The 21,026-nt window shown below is 46.4% G+C and overlaps 1 protein-coding gene across 2 annotated transcripts in view; it reads left to right on the plus strand.

The window, feature by feature from the left end:
- The window catches only part of LOC136560179 (BEN domain-containing protein 5), an 883,159-nt gene extending 874,065 nt beyond the window's left edge, over positions 1-9,094 (plus strand). For both annotated transcript variants that reach the window (XM_066555873.1, XM_066555874.1), the window contains exon 13: positions 8,961-9,094. In XM_066555873.1, coding sequence (XP_066411970.1) covers positions 8,961-9,084 — 124 coding nt within the window. In that variant the 3' untranslated portion in view covers positions 9,085-9,094. The remainder of the gene's footprint in view (positions 1-8,960) is intronic.
- Positions 9,095-21,026: the final 11,932 nt, after the last annotated feature.

Raw genomic sequence — 21,026 nt, forward strand, 5'->3', positions numbered from 1 at the left:
GCAACACTTCCAGAGCACGTCTGACCACAAGGAAGGAAATGTTTGTGTTGGAATCACCATGTTTTGGAGAAGGAAATTGAGGCACATAAAGGGAGAGGTGGAGCTGAGGGTCAGAAATAGGGCTGGTACCCAAATTCAGGCACCTTTACAAGAGCTTTGTCCTTGCAGTCAGGCTGTCAGAGAGCAGCCATCCTACAGCACAGGCAATGCAGGCAGCTCAGTGGGAATGGGATCAGGATCATCTGGAGTAGGAGGCAACAACTGATGCAACAGCTCTGGTTACAGAACAAGACTGAGGCTGGAGGTGGGGCACGCTCCACTACCAAAAATGCAACTTATTTCAAGGTCACAAGAAATAACTGTATCTGTATTCTGTGTATAATGTCATTATGTGCCTGTAAGTGAGTCCAACTGGTTGGCTGGACCTGGGGTTAAATTCCACTTGTCCTTGCCTACAGGAGCCCAAATGCCACCTGTAGATCAACATATCACAGAATCACAGATTGGTCTGGGTTGGAAGGGACTTTAATCATCCAGTTCCATCCCCTAGATGGTGGACCTTCCACTAGACCAGGTTGCTTGAAGCCCCATCCAACCTGGCCTTGAACACTTCCAGGGATGTGAAGCCCACAGCTTTTCTGGGCAACCTCTTCCAGTGATGGAGCCCAGCACAGCTCATCCAGCTCCTCCTAGAACCCTTCAGCCCTTTCCTCCTACTGAGCTCCCTCCAGCATCCCCCAGTTCCCCTTGGAGTGACCACAGATTTTCCCACAGCCTGTAAAGGAAGGTCAGGTTTGAAGCAGTAACCCCAGTGTGTCCTGCAGTCCTCGTGGCAGGGAGACCCTGTGATCCCAAACAAACACCTAGATCACAAAGATAATGTCTGCTGTTAACTGCATGCTAAGTAATTATTTTCCTGAAGGTGATGTGTCTGCAGCGAGGTAGGAAAGCATCACTGACTCAGCTGAGGAGGTCAAGAAGGTTAGAATATTTTCCTCTGTGAGCTAATGAATTAAAAGCCTTGCTGAAAATGCTGGATGCTCTTTGGAGTGACAAGCCAGCAGGCCCATGAATTTCTAGCAGGGCACAAGAGAGCTCTGAGCTGCCTGCAGAAGCTGCTGGAGAAGAGAGCACTGCCACTTAGCTGTGCTTGAGAGAGGCTCAGAGAGCATGTCCTGGACACCAAGACAGCTCTCTAAGGGTGGGTTAAGTGGGCACAGAGCAGGAGAGAGCAGTGCAGAAAGGGGCTGTTGGACAGCAATGAAGGTTCATGCCCTTCCTCTCCTCTTCTTCCTTTTCTAAGCTGTTCAGTGACCAGAGAGTTCCACTCCCAGTGCGCTCACTGGAAACCATTTGAGTGGGGCTCCTTTTGATGCTGCCAGTGGCACAGGGAGCTCTTGCTCTTACAGAGTCTCTGTCCTGCTCTCACCTCTTTCTACTTGTGCTAGAGGAAAGGTTAAGATTTCTTGGGTTGAAAGTGTGAAATGTCCTCCTCTGAAAGGCGGTTGGTAAAAGGTGAAAAATTTGTAAGAGATTAAGAGACAGCAGAGTACAGCTGTTACAGAGAATGACTAAGGTGGAAAAGCAGAACTTTTGGTGAAAAATTCACAAATGCCAGTCAGCTTGCACTGCCTGAAGCTCATCCCTTTGCCCATATCAGCATTTCTCTGTTCTTTCACTCTGGCTCCCTGGCTGTGACAGAGCCCTGCTCCAGCACAGCATCAGCAGAGGAGATCTTCCCTCTTTAGACCACTGACATTTTCTCTCTGAGATCCACTAGGTCCGTGTTACTCATATTCTGGGCACACTGAATTTCAAATTCTAGATGTCCTGAGTGTTTAAACAGCTCTGGCAGAGGTTAGGGAAGATGGGCTTTGAACAGAGACAGTGTGGGTATCCTGAGAAATCCCACCTGGGCCTTGCTGGTGGAGCATTCTGCAGCTCATGTCTGCCCCATATTTTCCTGTAGGTAAAACCCAGGTGTTCTGCTCACAGAAATGCTGGAAAAGAAATTCTTTCCTATGTAGGAACTTCACAATTGCTACACTGATACACATGAGAGAAAAGCTCAGAAGAAGATGAATAATTCTAAGAGCAGGGATTTGATGGCATGTGGCAAATAGTGCCTGGGGCCACACACTGAATGAAAAAAGGACAGAACAAAATATTGACTGGCCCTTCATTAATTGCTGTCTGTCCATCGTGCCCTGAATAAAGCATCAGCCTTGTTGAAGAAAAAGTAGGCTGTGATGAGGTAATTAAAGACCCCATCAGAAGGCATATCTGCCAGGAGGTTGAATTAAAATTGCTCTGACAGCCTTTATTCTGGCAAGTCCTCCTTTTGCTGCTTGACTTTGCAGCTCTAATGATGATGTATGAGAGCACAGCTGTGTCTCCAACAGGCTGGATGTGCCCACGGGACTGTCCCACCATCCTCAGGCCATGGGCACTGTCTGCTGCACCACCAAGAGCTGTCTTAGTGCTCTGTGCCCACTTAACCCACCCTTGGAGAGCTGGGGATGGGGAAAGGCTTTGTGTGTGGGCACAGTCTGGCCAAAGGTAGGTCCTTCTGCCTGGACAGCTCATTTTGAGCCTCATCTCAACACTAAGCAGCTGTGCCCAGAGGTTGTGTGGGCTGACAGGCTCTGACACCATCCCAGGGCTGTGCTGCTCTGTGGCATGCGCTGAGTGCAGGTCCTTCTACCCCACTGCGTCTGGAATGTTCTCCTGAGTTCACCTCTACCTGTGTTCCAGAAAAACTCCTCTCTACACTTTCAGGCTCAGGATTTTTGAGGTTTCACCTACATCTGGTTGTGCTTTCTTTGACCTGGCCATGACTGATGTGAGAGCTGGGAGTGAAGCCACCTCCCTGCTTTATTCCTGAGAGGCTCTGTTTCCATCCCCAGCTCACTTGTCCCAAACTTAAATTGTTGTCTTGTTGTCTTTTCTCCCACCATTTTCAGTGGCTAAGAGGAGAGCAGAGTGTAATAAACAGGAAAAATGTTCTAGACCAAACAAATGAAAGGTCAGCAAAACCTCTTACAATTTGAAGAGGAGGGAGGAATGGAATGAGGACAGCAAAACAGAACAACTTCAGTTTGATTTCCAGGTCTGTAAATTGTATTAGTAATGGGAGCAATACTAAGGTTTAAAGGCAAATTATATGTTTTGCCTAAAAAAATAATTTTTGGGGGGTTTTCCCCCCTTCTTTATTGGTAATTATAATCTGCCAGCTTGCTCCCACACATGTCTGCACATTTTATGCTACTCTTGATACTTGTAGCTGTCATTAAAGAACACCTTCCAGGTTTTGAACGGTGACATTTGCGTGGGTTCAGTGAAAAGGATTCATTTACAGAGTTTAGAGATGTGCAGTGCTTGGCCAGCTCCCAGCAGAGGCTTCACCAAAATTCCTCATTACAACAATTAGCTTCTCAAACACTTGGGAACGAGGCTGCCAGCTGCAGGGATTTTACCCTGGATTTGAGCACGTGCACACTAAAGCACATGCAAACACCCAAATACATGTCCAGCTTGGTCCTGCTCTTGGAGACTCCCTGACCAGAGTGTAAAAATACTTCAGGATGGGGAGCTGATGTGCCTGACGGGGGGCCTAGCAGGCAAAAATAATCTGCATTACTGTATGAAGTAGTCAGGGTCCATGTTAACAATCCTTTTCAAAGTGAAGGTGCTGTCGGCTGTTTTAATTTAATTTACTACAGTTTTAATTTACTTTTTGGAAATTAGCTAAATGAATAAATTGAATTATGGCTACTTTAACTCCGAAGGAGCATATCACATGAGAGCTTGCTGTGGTTTCACTGATCAGCTTTGCATTTAAACCCTAAATGTATTTAGATTAGCTCTCACAGGCATCCTCACATAGCTATGCCTGCAGGTACCCACCTGCTTTCCTTCTCCTTCCCTGGTCTTGCTGCTCTGAGGAAGCCAGGGCTCAATAAGCAGATTTACAGTGTTTGTGTTTCACCCTGGCCTGGGATTTTGAAAGCAGAGACAGGGGCCTGTGTGAGGAGTGAGTTGATGGGGATAATGTCTGATGTACACAGGATGTTAATCCCAATATCCTGCTGGTAACTTGAACGAGCTCAAGAAACTGCCATTTTCTGCTATATCTCCTCAGGTGAGTGCAATCCATTATTGTCCTGCTGCTCCTTAGGAAATGGGAGGACAGGAGCCAAGACAAAACCCATTCCTGTGCTCTCTTCAGCTCCAGCTCCAGGGTCAGCAGAGATACACAAGGGGGGCTGCGTGTGAGCCACGTGAGTTGCTTGTAATTGTGGCTCCTTCTCTTATGTGATAGTGTGGCTCCAGCTATGAACTAATTATTCCTGCCTCTAGGCACTGTCTCCTGGACAAAGCAGGTGTGTCTTGCTGCACTGAGCTGGGGAGGGAGGCCAGGGATGGATGGCAAGCAGCAGGATCCCTTCTGTGGTGGAGGGAGAGACGTGCACACCCTCTAACCTCTGCCTTCTCTGTGAGCAGCACTGCACTACCAGCCCCTGCACTCAGGAGGGCAGAGCCATAGGATAGGGACCTGATGGGATTTCCAGGTAGTGCTGGGATTCTCTGCATGCTGCTTTAGTGGGGTTTGTATGGCCCAGAGGTCACAATGTGCTGTAATGGATGGGTGGGCACCTGGCAAACATGACCACATGCTCACTTACTGGAAATAGGTGCTGGTGACCGCTTGAGAAAAAGAAAAATCAAGCCTGTGGTAATGGCTGAGCATTTCTGACCTTTGCTCTAACATTTCAAATTTGTTTTTATTGCTTCTAATTGGCCTCGCTTTGGAGCATGCACATTATCTAACTGTCAGGGCACAGGCTGTCATTATCTGCTGGGTCATTTGGTTTGTGTTCTTTATGATTGAAACTTGTCAGGCATTCCCAGAAAATACTGTGCTCCCCTTGCAGTGTCAAACATGGAGCTGGTTAATTGTGCATCCCTGAGAGTGAAGCATTGGGACTGATCAGGCATTGATTGTTTAGCTGAGATGGACACAATGGAAACGTGTCTCCTCTGTTTGGAGGGGAAAGTGCAAAAATTAGATCAGCAGCCACACAACAGCAGCCAGATTTCTTAGTCTCAGGGATCAGAGGTTACCCATTTTCCAGCCTTGATGACTCATTTTTGATCCCACTCACATGGCTTAGATAACTTTATTTTTACCTCTGTTTGCAATTTAAACACCAATTCTCTTCTATTTTGACTGTCTTTAATACACCAACTGCAAAGTCACTAGTTCAAATGTCCCCACCTTGCCTTGCTTCACGAGATGGAAACAAAAGTCAAGAAATGTGTGTGTGAAAGAGCTCAAAATGCCACAGCAGCACAAATGTGCCCCCACTGGTGGCTCTGCAAACCTCAACTCATCCAAAACATCAGCCCAATTTGTAGGTCTGCTAATTCATTTCAAGGCCTTTAAGATTTGCTAATGATTAGAAATCCAGGTGCTGTTATTTTGGATGTGAACACTACATTCAGAGCAGGGCTTGTCCTGTTGATGGGCTGGGAGAGCTGCAGGCAGCAATAGCAACGTCCCCAGTTTTGCAGAGTAAAAACAAGCTTTGCTGGGAACACCAGGCTGTTAGACCTCAGTGTGAATTATGCATCTGCTGTATTTAGATAGAAGCAATTTTCCTGTTGAAATCAGAGGTTGGCATTTTTTTTCCCATGGGGTTCTGTAACTCAAAATTGTGTTGAGATCAAGCATGTAGCAAAGGCTTTTTTAGCTGTAAAGGTGAATGTATTCAGATTATTCAAGTGGTGATTTTTTGGATGTACAATTAGTTGAGTGAGAGATGTGGTATAAATTTGGTATTGTAATTGCTATGCCTCTGAGATTTCAATTTGCAAACCAGTTTGCACGGCTGCACGATTAACTGTTGTCAGTGCAATGAACATGCAGCAGAGCTGTGCTTTGATTGTGACTGTCAATTGGCTGTATGTCCAAAAAAAACCACTTTGCCACAAGTACCTGATGTGAACCGAGTGGTTGATTCTCATGATGCTTCAGTTCAGTGGATGGCTGAAAAAGGCCAGTGTCTAAAAATCTCACCTCTAAGTGCTGTTGGCATGACAGGATTTCCTTTTCCTGTGTTAACCAAATCAGGAAAAAGGAAGTTTAGGACCCATTTTTATCCTCTTTTCATATTTTGCATTATATTTTTTCCTTCACTTGCATAGAGCAGTGTGGGAATGACACTCAGCAGTGCTGCTGGGTGACTGGAGTGGGTGCAGAGAAAAGGGGACCAGGAGCTGAGCCCTGCCTGCCCACCCAGTGCTGGCTGTGCCCTGGGAGAGGGCAGGAAGGCTGTCAGCAGTGACATGGGCAGTGCTGATGCAGCCCCAGGGCAAGGGATGGGCTGCCAGGCTGGCTTTCTGATGTTTTTCATGAGTCTCCATTTAGATCACAGCTGCTGCTGTGTTTGGGTCTCCAGTGTTGTCTAGGAACATGTCAATGTAATTAGACACAGAACCAGGGAAAATGCTTGTTCGCACTTCACTCTGCCTTTCAGGTCTCCCTCCCAGGGTCCTAATTTATTTATTTTTGTCTCAATGTTTATCTCTTCAAAATACCACTATGCCTTAGGTTGGTGATTGAACTGTAGAGATGCAGTAAATGCTGAACTGGTGGCAGCTGTGAGAGTGGGGAGGGAAGGGCTGGTGGAGGTAAAGCCCTCTAAGCCCTGGGCCCCATCAGCAACTTCATTATTACAATTTTTTAAAATGTATATTAAAACATCCTTGTGCAAATAAAAGCAGAAGTATTGAAAACCACACACTTGTGTGGCGAGGAAGGCAGGTTTCTCTGTGTCACTACAGAGGAGCCCAATTCCTTGGGGTGAGTCAGGGTGCAGGGATCAAGAAAAGTGGGGTTCCATTAGCTCTTTTTAGCTCTTCCCAGGTCTGCAGCGTGGCCTTTGGCAGGTCACTTCACTTGTGACACGTGACACGGATGTGTGACACGGATGTGTGACACAGCTCCTCTCCCTCCCGGTGTCTGAGGCTCAGCAGGGTTTGGTACAGCACCAGCACCAGCACCAGCCTGGCCAGGCTCAGCAGCTGCCCTGGGGAATACAAACACTGACCTCAGAGGGAGCAGACTGAGAGCTCAAAGAGCATACCAGGCACAAGTAGAGAATCTTCTCGTCTGTGTCTTGCCACAACAGTGGGGGAAAATAAGCAAAGCTGGCAAAGCATGGCTGAGGGGCCCAAGAGTTCCCTGAGGGAGCACCCTGAAGGGTGACTGGAGCCCCTTGGCTGGTGTGAGCAACACTGACAGCACAGCTTGATTATCTTCCTTGGGATGGGAATGGATAGTTGGGTTTTGCTGCTTGTACAAAGGAGAAGCTGTCTGAAGGTCTGTCTGCAGGGGTTGGTGATGGCTGCTCAGAGGTGGTGTTGCTCTAGGGTGGGTGTGGAGGGACCCCACTCTCCAATGGAATCCCACAGGCAGGCTTATAGGGCCTGCCAAAGATGGCTCCTCTGGCTCCTGGTGGCAGTGTTTGACTCAGAGACAGCTTTTCAGTCCCACTGAGAGCCACCAGTGCTGGCAGGGGCTGTGAAGGGAAGGTCCCTGCTCTGGGACACCCCAGTGCTGGCTGAGCCTCCCTGAATGAGGATGGTGCTGCAGGACCCACACCCTCTGCAATTCAGCCTCTCATCAAGCAAGGCCTCTGGACACAATGGTGTGAGTTATGACCCCTTTTCCCCAGGCCTGGCTCTGCCCAGACAGACAGACAGACGGACCAGGGCTGAGGCTGTCTGGTCACTTGTGCCCATCTTGCTGTGAGCAGTGTGCCAGGACCCAGAGGGAAGAGGGGCAGTGAGAGTGGCAGGCTGTAAGATGGAGGATTTTAATTACAACCTCTAAGCAAAATGGCTCTATAAGTAAACAGAAAAGAAATGTTGCAGAATTAACTGTTAACAGAGATTTATTTTTCCTTAAAGTAGCAAAAATTCATCATGCACACTGTAAACACATACACAGAGGAGTGTTTGCCTGGGAAACGAGTAATGAGACTTAGTTCCTTATCAGGAACTGAAGTGTTACAAAGCAAGTCTTTCCACCAGATAAGCTGTGGGAAGCTGGGGAGCTGGTTCTGTGGTGCTGGGCTGTGAAAAGCTCAGTTCTTACCCTGTGAACTCCTGGGGCATCACTGCAAAAAGCACTTTGTATTTATCACAACCCTGTTCCTTTGGAGGCCAGTTATAGAACTCCCACAGCTCTGCTGCGGCTGCAGCCTGAAAGGGGCACTGGAAACTCCAAACTATACTGACAACTGAAATTTGGCATGAAATTTGGTTAGATAATTGGAGTTAGATAATTGGAGTTAGAAAATTGGAGTTATGGGCACAGTAGCAGTATCACATCCTTGTGGGCCCTTTGAAGGCACTGGTCTGGATGCTGGAAGAGCTGGCATCATGAGCTGGGTGTTCCCTGGCCACACAATCAGTCTGTCCCCAAAGACTCTGACCCAGCTGTGAACATCCCTGGCAGTGGGGGCAATCCAGCTGTGAGCAGATGTGTGAACCCAGCCATGGCTGGGAATGGTACATGCCCCAGAAGGAAATATTCACAGTGAGAGGAGGGCTGTTCATGAGCAGAAATGAAGGAACCTCAGTAAGAGAAAACAGTGGGAAGGGCTTCACCCAAAGAGAAGTGATGGGATCCTTCTCTTGGAGAGCTCAGAGCTAGCACAAAGCCCTTGAAACCTCCTGGAAGGACTAACCCTGCTCTGGCCAGAGAGGGATGGCACCAGCTGGTCTTTAACACCTTTAATTTGTCTCGAGCTACCAAAGCCTTCCTCACAGATGCATTTCACTGTGAGACTTCACACACAGCTTCTCCTCAGAGCTCACCCCACTCACGCTGACCTGCTGATGGAGCACTGCAGTGGCTGACAGCCCCTGTCCTCTCTCTCTTCCTTTGGCAGGAAGGACAAGGTGCCACCCTATAAATGCACTGCCCAGCGGGGCCCAGGGAACAGCCACGCTGGAGGAAAACCTGAGAGGAGGAGCCAGGCACATCTGAAGGATTCGTCTGTGTCCACACGCTGAGAGAGGAGAGGAGAGGAGAGGAGAGGAGAGGAGAGGAGAGGAGAGGAGAGGAGAGGAGAGGAGAGGAGAGGAGAGGAGAGGAGAGGAGAGGAGAGGAGAGGAGAGGAGAGGAGAGGAGAGGAGAGGAGAGGAGAGGAGAGGAGAGGAGAGGAGAGGAGAGGAGAGGAGAGGAGAGGAGAGCTGTAGGGCAAGGTGGAGGAACACGTTGCAGTCAGGAATCGATGATGTTTCTCTTTTTTTTTCCCTCAGACAAATATTTCTAAGATAACAAATAGTCCAAGGAGCAAAGAGGGAGAGGGAAATTAGCTAAAAATTTTACTATTGATTCTTTTTTATTTATAGATGGTGAATCAATTTCAGGGCTTTTTTTTTTCCCTATCTGTGAGGGGAAAAAAAAGAGTGAACTGATAGATTTGCAGAAATCATTTGTGGTGTCTGAAAAGCTATTTATTAAAATGAAAAAGCCTCTCCTTCCTCCATCAGTCCCCTTCTCTCTCTTTAAAGGGGTAATCCATACGATGAGCTAATGAGGGAGTCCTGGCTTCTCTACTGTACCATCTGATGTCTCCCCTTTTAGTGTTGGGCTCAGAAGCCCTTATGCCCACTGCATGTGCTAGTCCTGTTAGCTTGCATTAAGAGAGCCTGATAAATAGCTTCTGGGAGCCAGGCAGGTGCTCCTCAGTGTGCAGTTTATCATCCACTGCATGGCTGGGTTTTTTTCTCTTCTATCAGATCATTTGAGGAGAGGGGTCATGTGAGAAATGGGACTGTCAGGCTGCAGGTATGAAACTTGCTGTGAGACCTGTCCAACAGGCACAGACAGTGGTCCTCCATCAAAAACTGTTTGGGGTCTAGAAAGACCAGACTTGCCAACAGATGTATGACTGAGCCAGAGTGAGTCAGGAGTAGTGCTGAAAGGGGTGAACAAACAGTGTTGTGTAAGAAACCCCAAGCAAAACCTCAGCACCTCCCCGTTAGATGGACAGCATGCAAAATGTCTGCTCAAAAGCCACTGTCACCAGGCAGTCTTGTCTCCTGCAATGTGTGACCCTCTGAAATATCTGGCCTTGATTCTCAGACTGGAGACAAAAAGAGGATGACCCAGAGTGGAGTCTGAATGTCTCCCAGGGGATAGAAGGGGAGAATGCACTTAGAAGTGCTTCTTCTCAACCCATCAGGAGCCTTGGGAAGAAGCTTCTCTACAGCCTTCTGCCAGGAGCTGGGCTGGAATGGTGGCTGGAGGCAGAGAAGGTGCCAAGACCCAGCAGGAAAGAGAGGGAAAGGATGAATGAGACTGAGGGTGAAAAAAGATGAGTGAAACATGACTGAATGAGCTCCTCTTGGTGTGGGGTGGCCCTGAAGAAGTACTAACCCCAGACACTGTTCTCTAGTAAAAGAAATGTGTAGGTTGTCCCTCTCCTCTTTCCCAGGACAGGAGTGCCATGATCCAGGAACAGAGTCAGGCTGAGCTGGCTCCCACATCCCAGTGGACCTCCTGGGAGCCACTGGCGAATGGTTTCCATCCAGTTTGCATTACTGCAGCCAGAACGAGTGAGCAGTGACAAAAGCTTGGTTCTGCATGCCTCTGAAGAAGGACAAGCTACTCAGGATCTGCCAAAACTTGAGCTGAATGCATCTGTGTATAAGCCATCCATTAGCTGGACTTTCCTTAGTTGCTGTCTGACAAGAGGAACTCACTCGAAAGCAAGAAGGAGGTATCCCACTGTAAGGAAAATGATTTAAAACACCAAGCAAACCTGCTGCCATCAGTATTTCAAGGTGAGGGGGTTAAACTGTGTACATTTTTGGGGAGAATAAAATGCCTTCATATGATGAATTCCAAGGCATCCAAAAGGCACAGTGCTGGCTCTCTGTCTCCAAAAGCAGAGTAATGAATAGCAGTGACAGTTTGATAATTAAAATGACCTCTTGGAGATATGGATTAGAAGGTACGCAGGGGGGCAATAAGTTCTCCTTTGAATTAATCTAGTGCTAATTTATGACTATCATTGGGTTTTATAGGGTTTTAGTGGAAGACTTTCAAAGTTGGTTTACTGGAGTTAAAATGTTCTTTCACATGTTCATTGCAAAAACACTTGGAGAATTCCTCACTATTTATTTTTGGATGTTACTATATATACATACATACATACATACATATATATATAATGAGAGAGTTTCAATATTTGCTTAGCTGCTAAAAAGACTACTCTAGAAATATGAATAAAGTGATAAAAGCAGCTGTGGAATGAGTGTGTTGTTTCATTTCCATTTCTTCCTCCTCACAGGCTCCCAGATCACTTCAAAACCAAGACAGCTGGATTCTGGGAAGCCCTTGTGCTGCCCTGCTATCAGCTGTCAAAGGCTCCCTCTGTCAGACTTGCAGAAGTCAATATTTTAAGTTTAATAACTGGATTTTCCTGAAAATCACTGTTTCCACTTCTTACTTGTCTTGTGCACAGGTATCTGCCCCACAGCCTGAAATCTGTAGGTCTTAGGACAGACCTAAAGTAGTTTGCTCATCTCTGCCAGAGATGCTGCCTTTCTGCTGAGATATTCCAACCTTTCAGTGGCACAGGAAGCACAGATTGGAGACAGCTACCCATATGGGGAATGATGACATCCCATTTGTCAAGTCCCATGGTGCTAACCTTCCCATCCTCTCCACCTGCCCAGCAATGCTGTAACATCCAAACAGAAGGTTATCTGCCAAGAGCATCTGCCTTGCTCTTCAGCCAGGCAGCACGCCCGTCCTGGAACCCATCCTCGTTCCAGAATGTCTTGTTCAAGCTCTTTGCTCTTGCCTCCCTTTTCATTCCTCTTTCAGTTTGTCTCTGGCACTTTCTGGCCGAGCCACAGTTGCCAGTACCCAATTTTTCCATGCTGAGATCCCAGTCATATCTCCCCTGAACCCCATAGGCAGAGCTGACTTTATGGTGCTTTCCTCAGAGACCCACGGCTGCTTTCAGGGATCTCCAATAAACTGTGCTTCTTGAAAGCTCTCCCTGACCATCTGGGGATGGGAGCCTGAGCCTTTCTTTCACAGAGGGGTCTCTGCTAGTTTGCCTGAGGGTTTACATATCCCATTTTTTGGGGAGACTAGCATGGGAGGTTAAAATAGGAGACCTTTTGTTCCCAGCCTCTAGGTCCCTTTCCTCCCATGTGAGTGCTGAAGTTCTCTTGCTCCACCTGAGCAGGCAGATCCTGCTTCAGAGCCTACTTCTGGCTTGCCATTAGCCTCTTCTTCCTGGAGATGATCCGTGTCTCAGATGTAAGTAATGCATGCTGAACTCCCAACAGTAATTCCTGATTAGTCACTTGTGTCAGGACCAAGGTAAGGTGACACCAGGGATGCTGACAGGTTCAGAAGCCAATATGGGTCCAAAGCTAGGCTTTTATTTGGACAGAATGGTATTTACTCTTAAGAACAAAGGCACATGTTTATCTGAACACAAGTGGAGGGCTTTTCTTGTGAGGGGACCAGTGGCCCATTGCAAAGCCCTGCCTGCCTCTTCACATTCCCTGCTCTGGGGAGCTGCAGGGCTCTCCCCTGGAGCAGTAGCAATGTATTTGCCTCCCTTCGTACAGGACTGGATGATGAATATTAAAATGCTGAAATTAACTTGTTTTCCATGCATTCTGCTCTCCTGACAAGAAAATCCCACTACAAACCCCTGCATGGGCAGTCTAACTGCACTGAGGTAGACCCTCACTGTGAGGGGATTATATATTCTGATTGGGGCTGAGTTTGCAATTATTCTCTCTGCCACACCAAAAACCTTTACTGCAGAGCTGCAAACCAGTTATAGGAACATGAAATGCTTTGACTTCTTCACTAGGGAAACATTAATCCAATCACAGGTTATGTCCATTACAGACTATGGCAATACTGTATACAGGAATTCCCAGGAGAAGGTTCTACAAAAATTGGAATCTCTCTATAACCATGTTATGAAATTTACTGGTGTGGATAAAATGGGCAGAGTTAAAATTACCAGGCTGGCTATCTCTAAAAGACAGGTGAAGTCCGCTGGCTATCATTGCTTCGCAATATTACAAATGGAAAAGCCCTGACGTAATTGAATAACACATCTGCTGAAAAACCTGTGAGCTGCTATAACCTAAAGATAGACTGCAAGGAAACAATGTAGGTACAGCACCCAGTTAAAAGGAAAAAGATGCTTTCCTTACCTGGTGCAGGAAGATATCGCAAATGCAGGTACAGATTCTCTCTTTGGCTCCTAGATTGCGTGTGTCTATGTGTGTGTGCTCTATATATTTGTGTGTGTGTGTTCGTGTCTACCCACCTCTTTCTTTGCACATAAAAATGAGTTAAACCAGGTTCCTCAGCAGCCAGGGGAATGGTGCTGGATGGGAATGATACATAAGCAGAGCTCACTATGTTTCTTTTCCCACTGGAGGTTGCTGAAAACAATTGGCATGGCTGGCAAAGGAGCTGGTTTCCATCCCCTAAAATCTCTCTGTCCTTGTGCAGAAAAAAGATTTCAAAGCACTTTGCCAGTTGATGGAGGTCTTCTTTGCGTTTTAGTATCAGTATTCAGTGATCTATAACCACATTTTAACAGCAAAGAGCAAGTTCCCTGGCTCCCTGCAAACCCAGGGCTCCAAGGATGGACTGCTGTGGCTGGGGCAGCACACAGCCCCGCAGGGGGAGGATGGGCACAGCCTGGCCACTGCCTCCACATCACCCTGTGAGTGCAGCCACATCACCTCCAGGCACGGACAGCACAGCCAGAGCAGCAGAGTGACTCTCAGCAGCAGAGTGACCACCGTGGCCTCGTCCCTTCTCTGCAGGTGAGTGCTCTGGGCACTGGGCGTTCGTGGCGTGAGAGGGGATTTCAGGACAGGCCAACACCCCTCCTGTGCCTCTGCCTGGCATGGAGGAGCTCCTCTCATGACTCATGTTCCTCCCCATCTGGTGGCTCTGAGCAGAGATCCAAGGGCAGCTGACGTGGCTGTCAGGGGCTGTCACAGCTGCCCAGTATGGGGAGGTGTGATTTATCTCACATCTCATGCACCCCTCCATGGCAGAGCAGCACACGTGGAAGGATGAAATGCTTTGGAGTGCTGCTCAGTATGGGGAGGTGTGATTTATCTCACATCCCATGCACCCCTCCACGGCAGAGCAGCACACGTGGAAGGATGAAATGCTTTGGAGTGCATCTGGAGGGCTCTGAATCCTCCTGTGGAAGGAACACAGGGGAGACTGGGAGCATCAGGACTGATGGGCATGGATGTAACAGATATTTTTCTTTTTCAATAAGTCTTTCATCAAAAAAGTTGTTTCTTTTCAAAAATGTTTTAAAGAATCCAAATTTGTGAAGTATAAAAATGCTGCTTTTTCAGTAAAGCTTGAAATTTACTGTCTGGAAGCAATGGGAACAGAAACCAGACAATTCAAACTGCACTACCAATAGCCTGTGTATCTGAAGGAAGGTTTTATTACCAGCTAGGGTTTGGAAGAAAAGAGTACTAGAGCAAGTTATGCCATTGGGGATGAAGTCTTTCTCACAGCCATAAGGGAGTCAATATCCTACTGTGATTCCCTGTTATGTACACAAAATTACCCTGGGTATAAAGAGCCCCCTGTTCATTTTTCACTTTTAGGGTTGTTACCCCTGATACTTTCAACCAAAGCAGCCTGAACAAATGCTGAGGATTTGTACTTTTTCCCCTTTGGTGCCAGGTGAAGGCAGGGAGTTTTTGGGGGTTGCCCCATGCATGTATTGCTAAGATTGATGAGGCTTGTTCTACAGCATTTAGGGCCCATTTTAAGGCTGGGTTAATAAATCTCCAGAGGTGTGATTATTTTAGGCCCTGAGCATTATCCTTGTTGTGTGATGCCCCTTCCAGAGCTGCCACGAGCACTAAATCGGCTGGCTGGTGTTCACAAGTCTGAAGGCTGAGCACAGCCCTGCAGGGAGACAGCAGGCTCTTGGTGGGGATGTTGTTTTCTGGCAAATTCATGTTGTACTTAGCACTTAATCATTTCTGTGTCCCCTAAGGCAGATTTCTTTTTCCTCTCAGTCGGTCACAGCCCTGTCACGCTCCCAAAGAGTTTGAGCAGCTGATGCTGAGTCACCAAGTGGAAAACACAAAGTATGTCTGAGGAGGCTTGACTAAGAAGTAGGAAGAAGAGGGTAGAAAAAAGGGGGAGAAGCACAGTTTAACTTTAGCTGAGGAAACTGGTTAGAGCATAAAGGTGCTCTTGAGCATGGGAGTCTTGAGTCCTCCCCTCTTCTCCCTTTTTTGGCACGGGAACATGGGTCTCACAGAGCTTGTGATTCAGCCTCTACGGGATGAACCTTTGGTCTTTTTAGGTGAAGAAGCATTTTGCTACTTTTAATAAAGCCAGGATTTTAACCTGGAAATCTTGACTGCAACTTTTAGCTCTTCTATGGATCAGATATTGCAAGATTTAGGATAAGGTGAGGAATATTTATCTCTGTGATTCATGTCTGCCATCCGAACCCCCATGATTTTTTACCTCATACTAATGTTGCCTTATATATCATTTTTTCCATGTGAGGAAACACCCATTTCTCACATGGTGGCCCAAGACTCAGGCAGATGAAGTGAGCTGAAGCAGGGCAGCAGTGGGTCACAGAGCCAGTGAGGGAAGTGAACGAGGCTCCATGGCTGAGTCACAGCAGCCTGTTGAGTGATGGCCATGGATGCCTGGCTAAATCATCACAGATGCTCCCAAGGCAGTGTTGGCAGAGAGTAAGCAGTAATTAATAATAACTGTTAAATGCAGACATTTCATACCTCTCAACCTTGAAACAGGAGAAGGGTTTTTGCAGAATACTTCCTTTTTACTCACTCTCACGCTTCATGTTCAGTACACCCTGTTCCTGAACCAAGCTGTCATTCAGCCATCCTGAGACTTCCCAAGCCATTCATCTGAGGATTTCTGCCTGAAATGGCTGTAATAATCAGAGTCCCCAGGTTATCATTTAGTTCTAAGTCCCTGATATAATCAGGAAATCTCTGAGATGAGAGTTTGTGTGGAAAGCCACATAGAGAAATACCCTAGAAACCCCCATACCACTTCCTTCAATCAGTGCAAATGCCACCTTTTGGAGTTAATTTTTCTTGCCCAAGATATATTTGATTAAAAAAAAAAAAAAGATTTCCTAAGCATCCTCACGCAACTTGAACATATTTTCACTCTTAATACATGTATGTAGTGCAGAATAAGGCCCAAAATCTAAAAAAAAAAAACTCCTTTATTCAGGTATTGCAGATTGGTCCTAAGATGGTTACCTGGAGTAGTTTTGCCATGAATGGCCAGTTTTGCTATGTCCTGCCTTGTGATGCAGGGGAGGCACAAGGCATAAGAGGGACAGAATGATGGTGTAAAAATCATGGTCATAACCAAGTTCTCCCTCTCCAAGTTCAATCTGGTACAACTGGTATTTGAAAGAAATTATTTGCTGGTGCAATGCCTTTTTTAAACAACTTACACTATACTTTTTAAATGTGTATTTGATTTAAACCAGCCCATATGTGGGTTGGTTTTAGAAAAAAAAAAAAAGAAAAAAAGAGATATTTTTTCTTGATTTAGAAAAATAGTGACAATCTGCACAGTCTGAGGGCAGAGGTGGAAACCCAGCCCTGTTCTGAGCAAGGTTCCATGCAGCATGGGACATGCCAGGTCAAAAGGAGGGCATGTTCTGGGAAGGGGAACATGTATTTGGAAATCACCAAGGGCCATGAGAACAACTAGCGCTGTCTAGGGTAAATCTGCCTGAATTTTGTTCCAACCTCCTCACCACTTCAGCGTCCAGACACCTGCCCTTGGCTGTCCCAAAGCATCTCCCCCTGCCCCTGGGGAGATGGGAGTGCTGTGTGCTCCTGGACAGGGCATTAACCAGAGGAGCTAAACACCACGAACCCCTTGTGACTGCCTGCCACAAACTTAACCAAACACAGCAGGAAGAAGAGGGATGGTGGTCTGGTGAAACCCCCACACAGACAGAGCCAGGGCTGCTTGCTATGAACTGGGAATTTCTCCATCCCATCTGGACCACTTGTGGCATCAGAAAAGCAGTTCAGCCACAAACCAAGCCACGAGGCCATCACTCATCAGCACACAGCACTGATGCTACTGCAGAATAGCAGGAAAGGCTCTATCCCCGTCTACTTTTAAATCATCAAGCTAATAAGTACCCTGGATGATAAGATGTAATCTTTTAAATGCAGTATGGATTTCTTCCCTGAATTATGCATGATAACATCTTTAGGCAAGAGAGGTTTTTTCCTCTCCTAGAAGAGAAATCTTGTGGTGGTGGTAATCACTATTTTACAACAGTCTCACCTGGGAAAGGCTCCCCATTGCTGGGCAATCTCTGCTGGCTTCCTGGGGGTGTGGAGCCCCTGGATGGTGCTAGAGCATCTCCAGGTGATGGGAGGCTGTTAAACCCACTGGTTCAACAAGCTGGTACTGGCCTCCAAGCAAAAGTAGCCTGTTGAGGAAAATCAAGAGGGGAAAAAAGAATGAACACTGGGATCTCAAAGGTGACTAGGCAAAATCAGATCACATCTGGTCACATGCAGCCCCTGTCTGGGCCTCACTGGTTCCCCAGGGGGGCAGTGGGGACCACATGCTGCACAAGAGGCAAAGGGCACAAATTAAAACAAATAGATGAAATTCCATCTTAATGCAAGAAAATTGTCTTTAACTATGAGGGTGGTCAAATGCTGGAGCAGGCTATGGAGTCTCTACCACTGCAGATATTCAAAACCCAGCCAGATACAGCCCTGGACAACTCCATGTAGTAACTCAGCCTGGGCAGAGGAGATGGACACAGTGATCTCAAGACCCTTTCCAACATCATCCATTCTGTGATTCTGTTTCCTGTTTCTTATACATGATTTTGACAATTTTTCTGGCCATTTCTCAGCAATTACACCATTTTGCAGGGTAATAATATAAATATTTGGCTCTCGTGCACCATTTTTCCCTCCTTGAGCTCCAGTGCTTTTAATGAGGGTTGTAGTTCACAATCCCCATTGATCAGCTGAGGCACCCACAAACCAAGGGATTTGCTTAAAGATATTCAGGAAAATTGAGTGCAAAGGGATCAATCTCCAAAGTGTCACCTCCCCTTCCCAGACCAGTGCTGCCACTGCAAGGCCTGTGCAAGTGGTATTTCCAGGGAAATTTCTAAGCACCCAGTGACAGCAGAGGATGAAGGTTCAGGAGGCAGCACTCTGTTCACAGATACAGCCCTTGGACTGCAAATCCCAGCAAAGGAAAGACGTTTCTTTGTTTTGCCAGGGAGCAGTGGTTGGTGCAGGCAGCCCTGCTCCACTGAGCTCAGCTGAACCACAAGCAGGCAAACTGGTGCTCCAATGGAAATGTATCCACAACTGGTAAAAACAGGCTTTACCCACCAGTGCTTCAAGCTACAGGTCAGGTTTCTGTGCATCACATTATTTTTTTTTTTTTATTATGTTTTTCCCAGTGTCCTAGTGTCAGATTTGGCCAAGCTGCAACACATAAAAACCAAAACATTTTTTTCTTAATAGTACAATTATTGCCAATCCTTAGAGACTGATGTTTGTAATAGCATAAAAATCATTTTACTAAAACTGACATTGCTGTGATTTTACATCTCAATGTATTTTGATCTATAGGCAAGTACACCTTAAAAAAAGAATTCTGATTTATCTCATGGATAGTGAAAACCAGACAGAAGAGCAGATGTGTGTGCATGTCTACAGACACACAAGAACTGAGCTCCCCTTTAAGTACTTGCTTAAATCCCAGGTCCTAACAAATAGGAATGATCTTGTTACTCCTTTGGTGAGCTGAATAAATACGTGGACTGTGTTTGTATGGAGCAGAGGAAGCAGGCAGTGGCCATTTATGGATGATTAATCACAGCCATGTATTCTTTATTTCCTATTTAGGGGTGATACAGTGGGCTGAATTCTAATCAGCTCTCTCTGTTGCAGGGTTTCATGTTTCTGCTTTCAGCAGTTAACACTTTAGAGATAGCTGAAGTTAAATGAGCAGAATGGCTGTGGATTGGGATCCAGTGTGTGGGCTCCTGGGAAGTTACACTAGAAACGGGTACAGATAATAACACCTCCTAACAGTGAGCTGAGCCCAACTAAAACCCCTTCTGATCCCAGATATTCACTCACTCCCCAATAAAGTTATGAAAACCAATGCAAAACAGAACAAAATGCTTCAACTGGCACACAGGGAACATTCCTATTTGGAGGTGCTTTACAGCTGATATACACTGTATACAGGGATAGTGGTAAGCAAGTGGAAAAGGGGAGTTCAGCCTTGTGCCCCACTCATCAGCAATTCCTCCAACAGCAGGAATGCCTACAAATGAACACAGGGTTTTAATGTTTTCCGAACAGGTTATTTGGTAGGTAAAGCTGGATTTTCTTAATGGTCAGGACTGGAAACTACCCCTGCCTGGAGGGGCAATGCTGCCCTCCCTGGCCTCTGACTCTGGTGTAGTTGTAGTTCAAAGGATTGGCAGACCAAGTGCTCCCAGGTTTCAGGCAAAGCTCAGGCAGGCTCAGTGAGGAATTGTTGCACAAATGATTCCTCCATTCCTCCTTGTTTTTTATTTTAAATATGCAGTATGTCAGAACACTCTTCAGCAGAGACACGATCTTCACCCCTTAGTTCAAGGAGTGGAGAGAAGAATAATTTTAACAGAGCCAGAACCTCTTCTCCTTGCCCGATGCTCAGTTTGACCTTTCCAGCACTACAGTGCTATTAAGATAAGAATCATGTACTGGACCCTGACCTCAGTCACACCACAGCACACCTGAATTTGGAGTCAGTCCACTCAAGTAATTAGAATTGACTGGGACGCAGACTGGTGCCGGCAGTGTTTGATATTCCTGGCATTTGTAGTGCAGGCAGTCGGTGGGATCCATTACCTCAGCCACACCTGCCCTCGGCGCGGCGCTCACAATGTGTTTATTACGCGTGGCACTAATCGCACAGCAGGAGATTAAACTGGAGAGCTTTTAAAAGGCAAATTGGCCTTTTACATCACCTAATTTGGAATGGGGGCCAGATTGCTCTGGATGATTTAGATACCTAACTCAATCAATGAGTGTGAGACATTGAAATGCCTTTGGAAGGAAAAGAAAAACCAAAACAAAAAAAAACACCCTGCAGCCCCTAATCTTTAAATTTCATCTTTAATTTTGGAGTGAAATTGGTGCTTAGAAAATATATCTCAGGGAGGGCAGGGAAAGAAGAGTCCATTGAGCAAAAGTGAAATCTCACTGAGCCAGGGACTGTCATCAACCAAAAGAGGAGATGGGAAATTAGCACACAGCTCAGGCTGGCTCACTCGCAGGAATACACTGACAAAATCCATGCAAGCAGATGATGCCATCCAGCCCCTGAAAATCTAATGTCCTTTAAAATTAGGGCCCTAGGTGAGAGATACTTTTCCAGGCATTAAGACTCTGGCAGCCCAGCCAAAGTACAAGATCAAGAAAATAAATTTGAAGGAGTTACTTTATTACAGATAACAGTCCTTTTCCCAGATAGCCACGCTTCAGTTAAACTCACTGAACCAAAGGCCACGTTGCAATTCACTTGGGAAAAACAGCTTGGACTAAGATATGATACAGGACAAGAAAAATTAATGATTTTGAGACATATCATCATAGGAAGAATGTGAGGAAAGTTTTTGATCTTCTTTTATTGGGACTCTTGAGATCTCCTCCTGGGCTACTATTTAAGACCCAACATTTTTTGTGCTGCTGGGATCCAGTTTCCATAGCCTAGCACAGAAAGAGGCCTCTGAAAAGAAAGCAGCACTATATTCTGCCATATGCAGTGCACCAAGTGGAGAAGAGCCACATCAACAGTGGGTGTTAGCAGTGGGTAAAGAATTTAAGTGATTTTCAAGAAATTACAATTCAGT

Source organism: Molothrus aeneus, chromosome 9 (genome assembly GCF_037042795.1).
Source record: "Molothrus aeneus isolate 106 chromosome 9, BPBGC_Maene_1.0, whole genome shotgun sequence".
NCBI lineage: Eukaryota > Metazoa > Chordata > Aves > Passeriformes > Icteridae > Molothrus > Molothrus aeneus.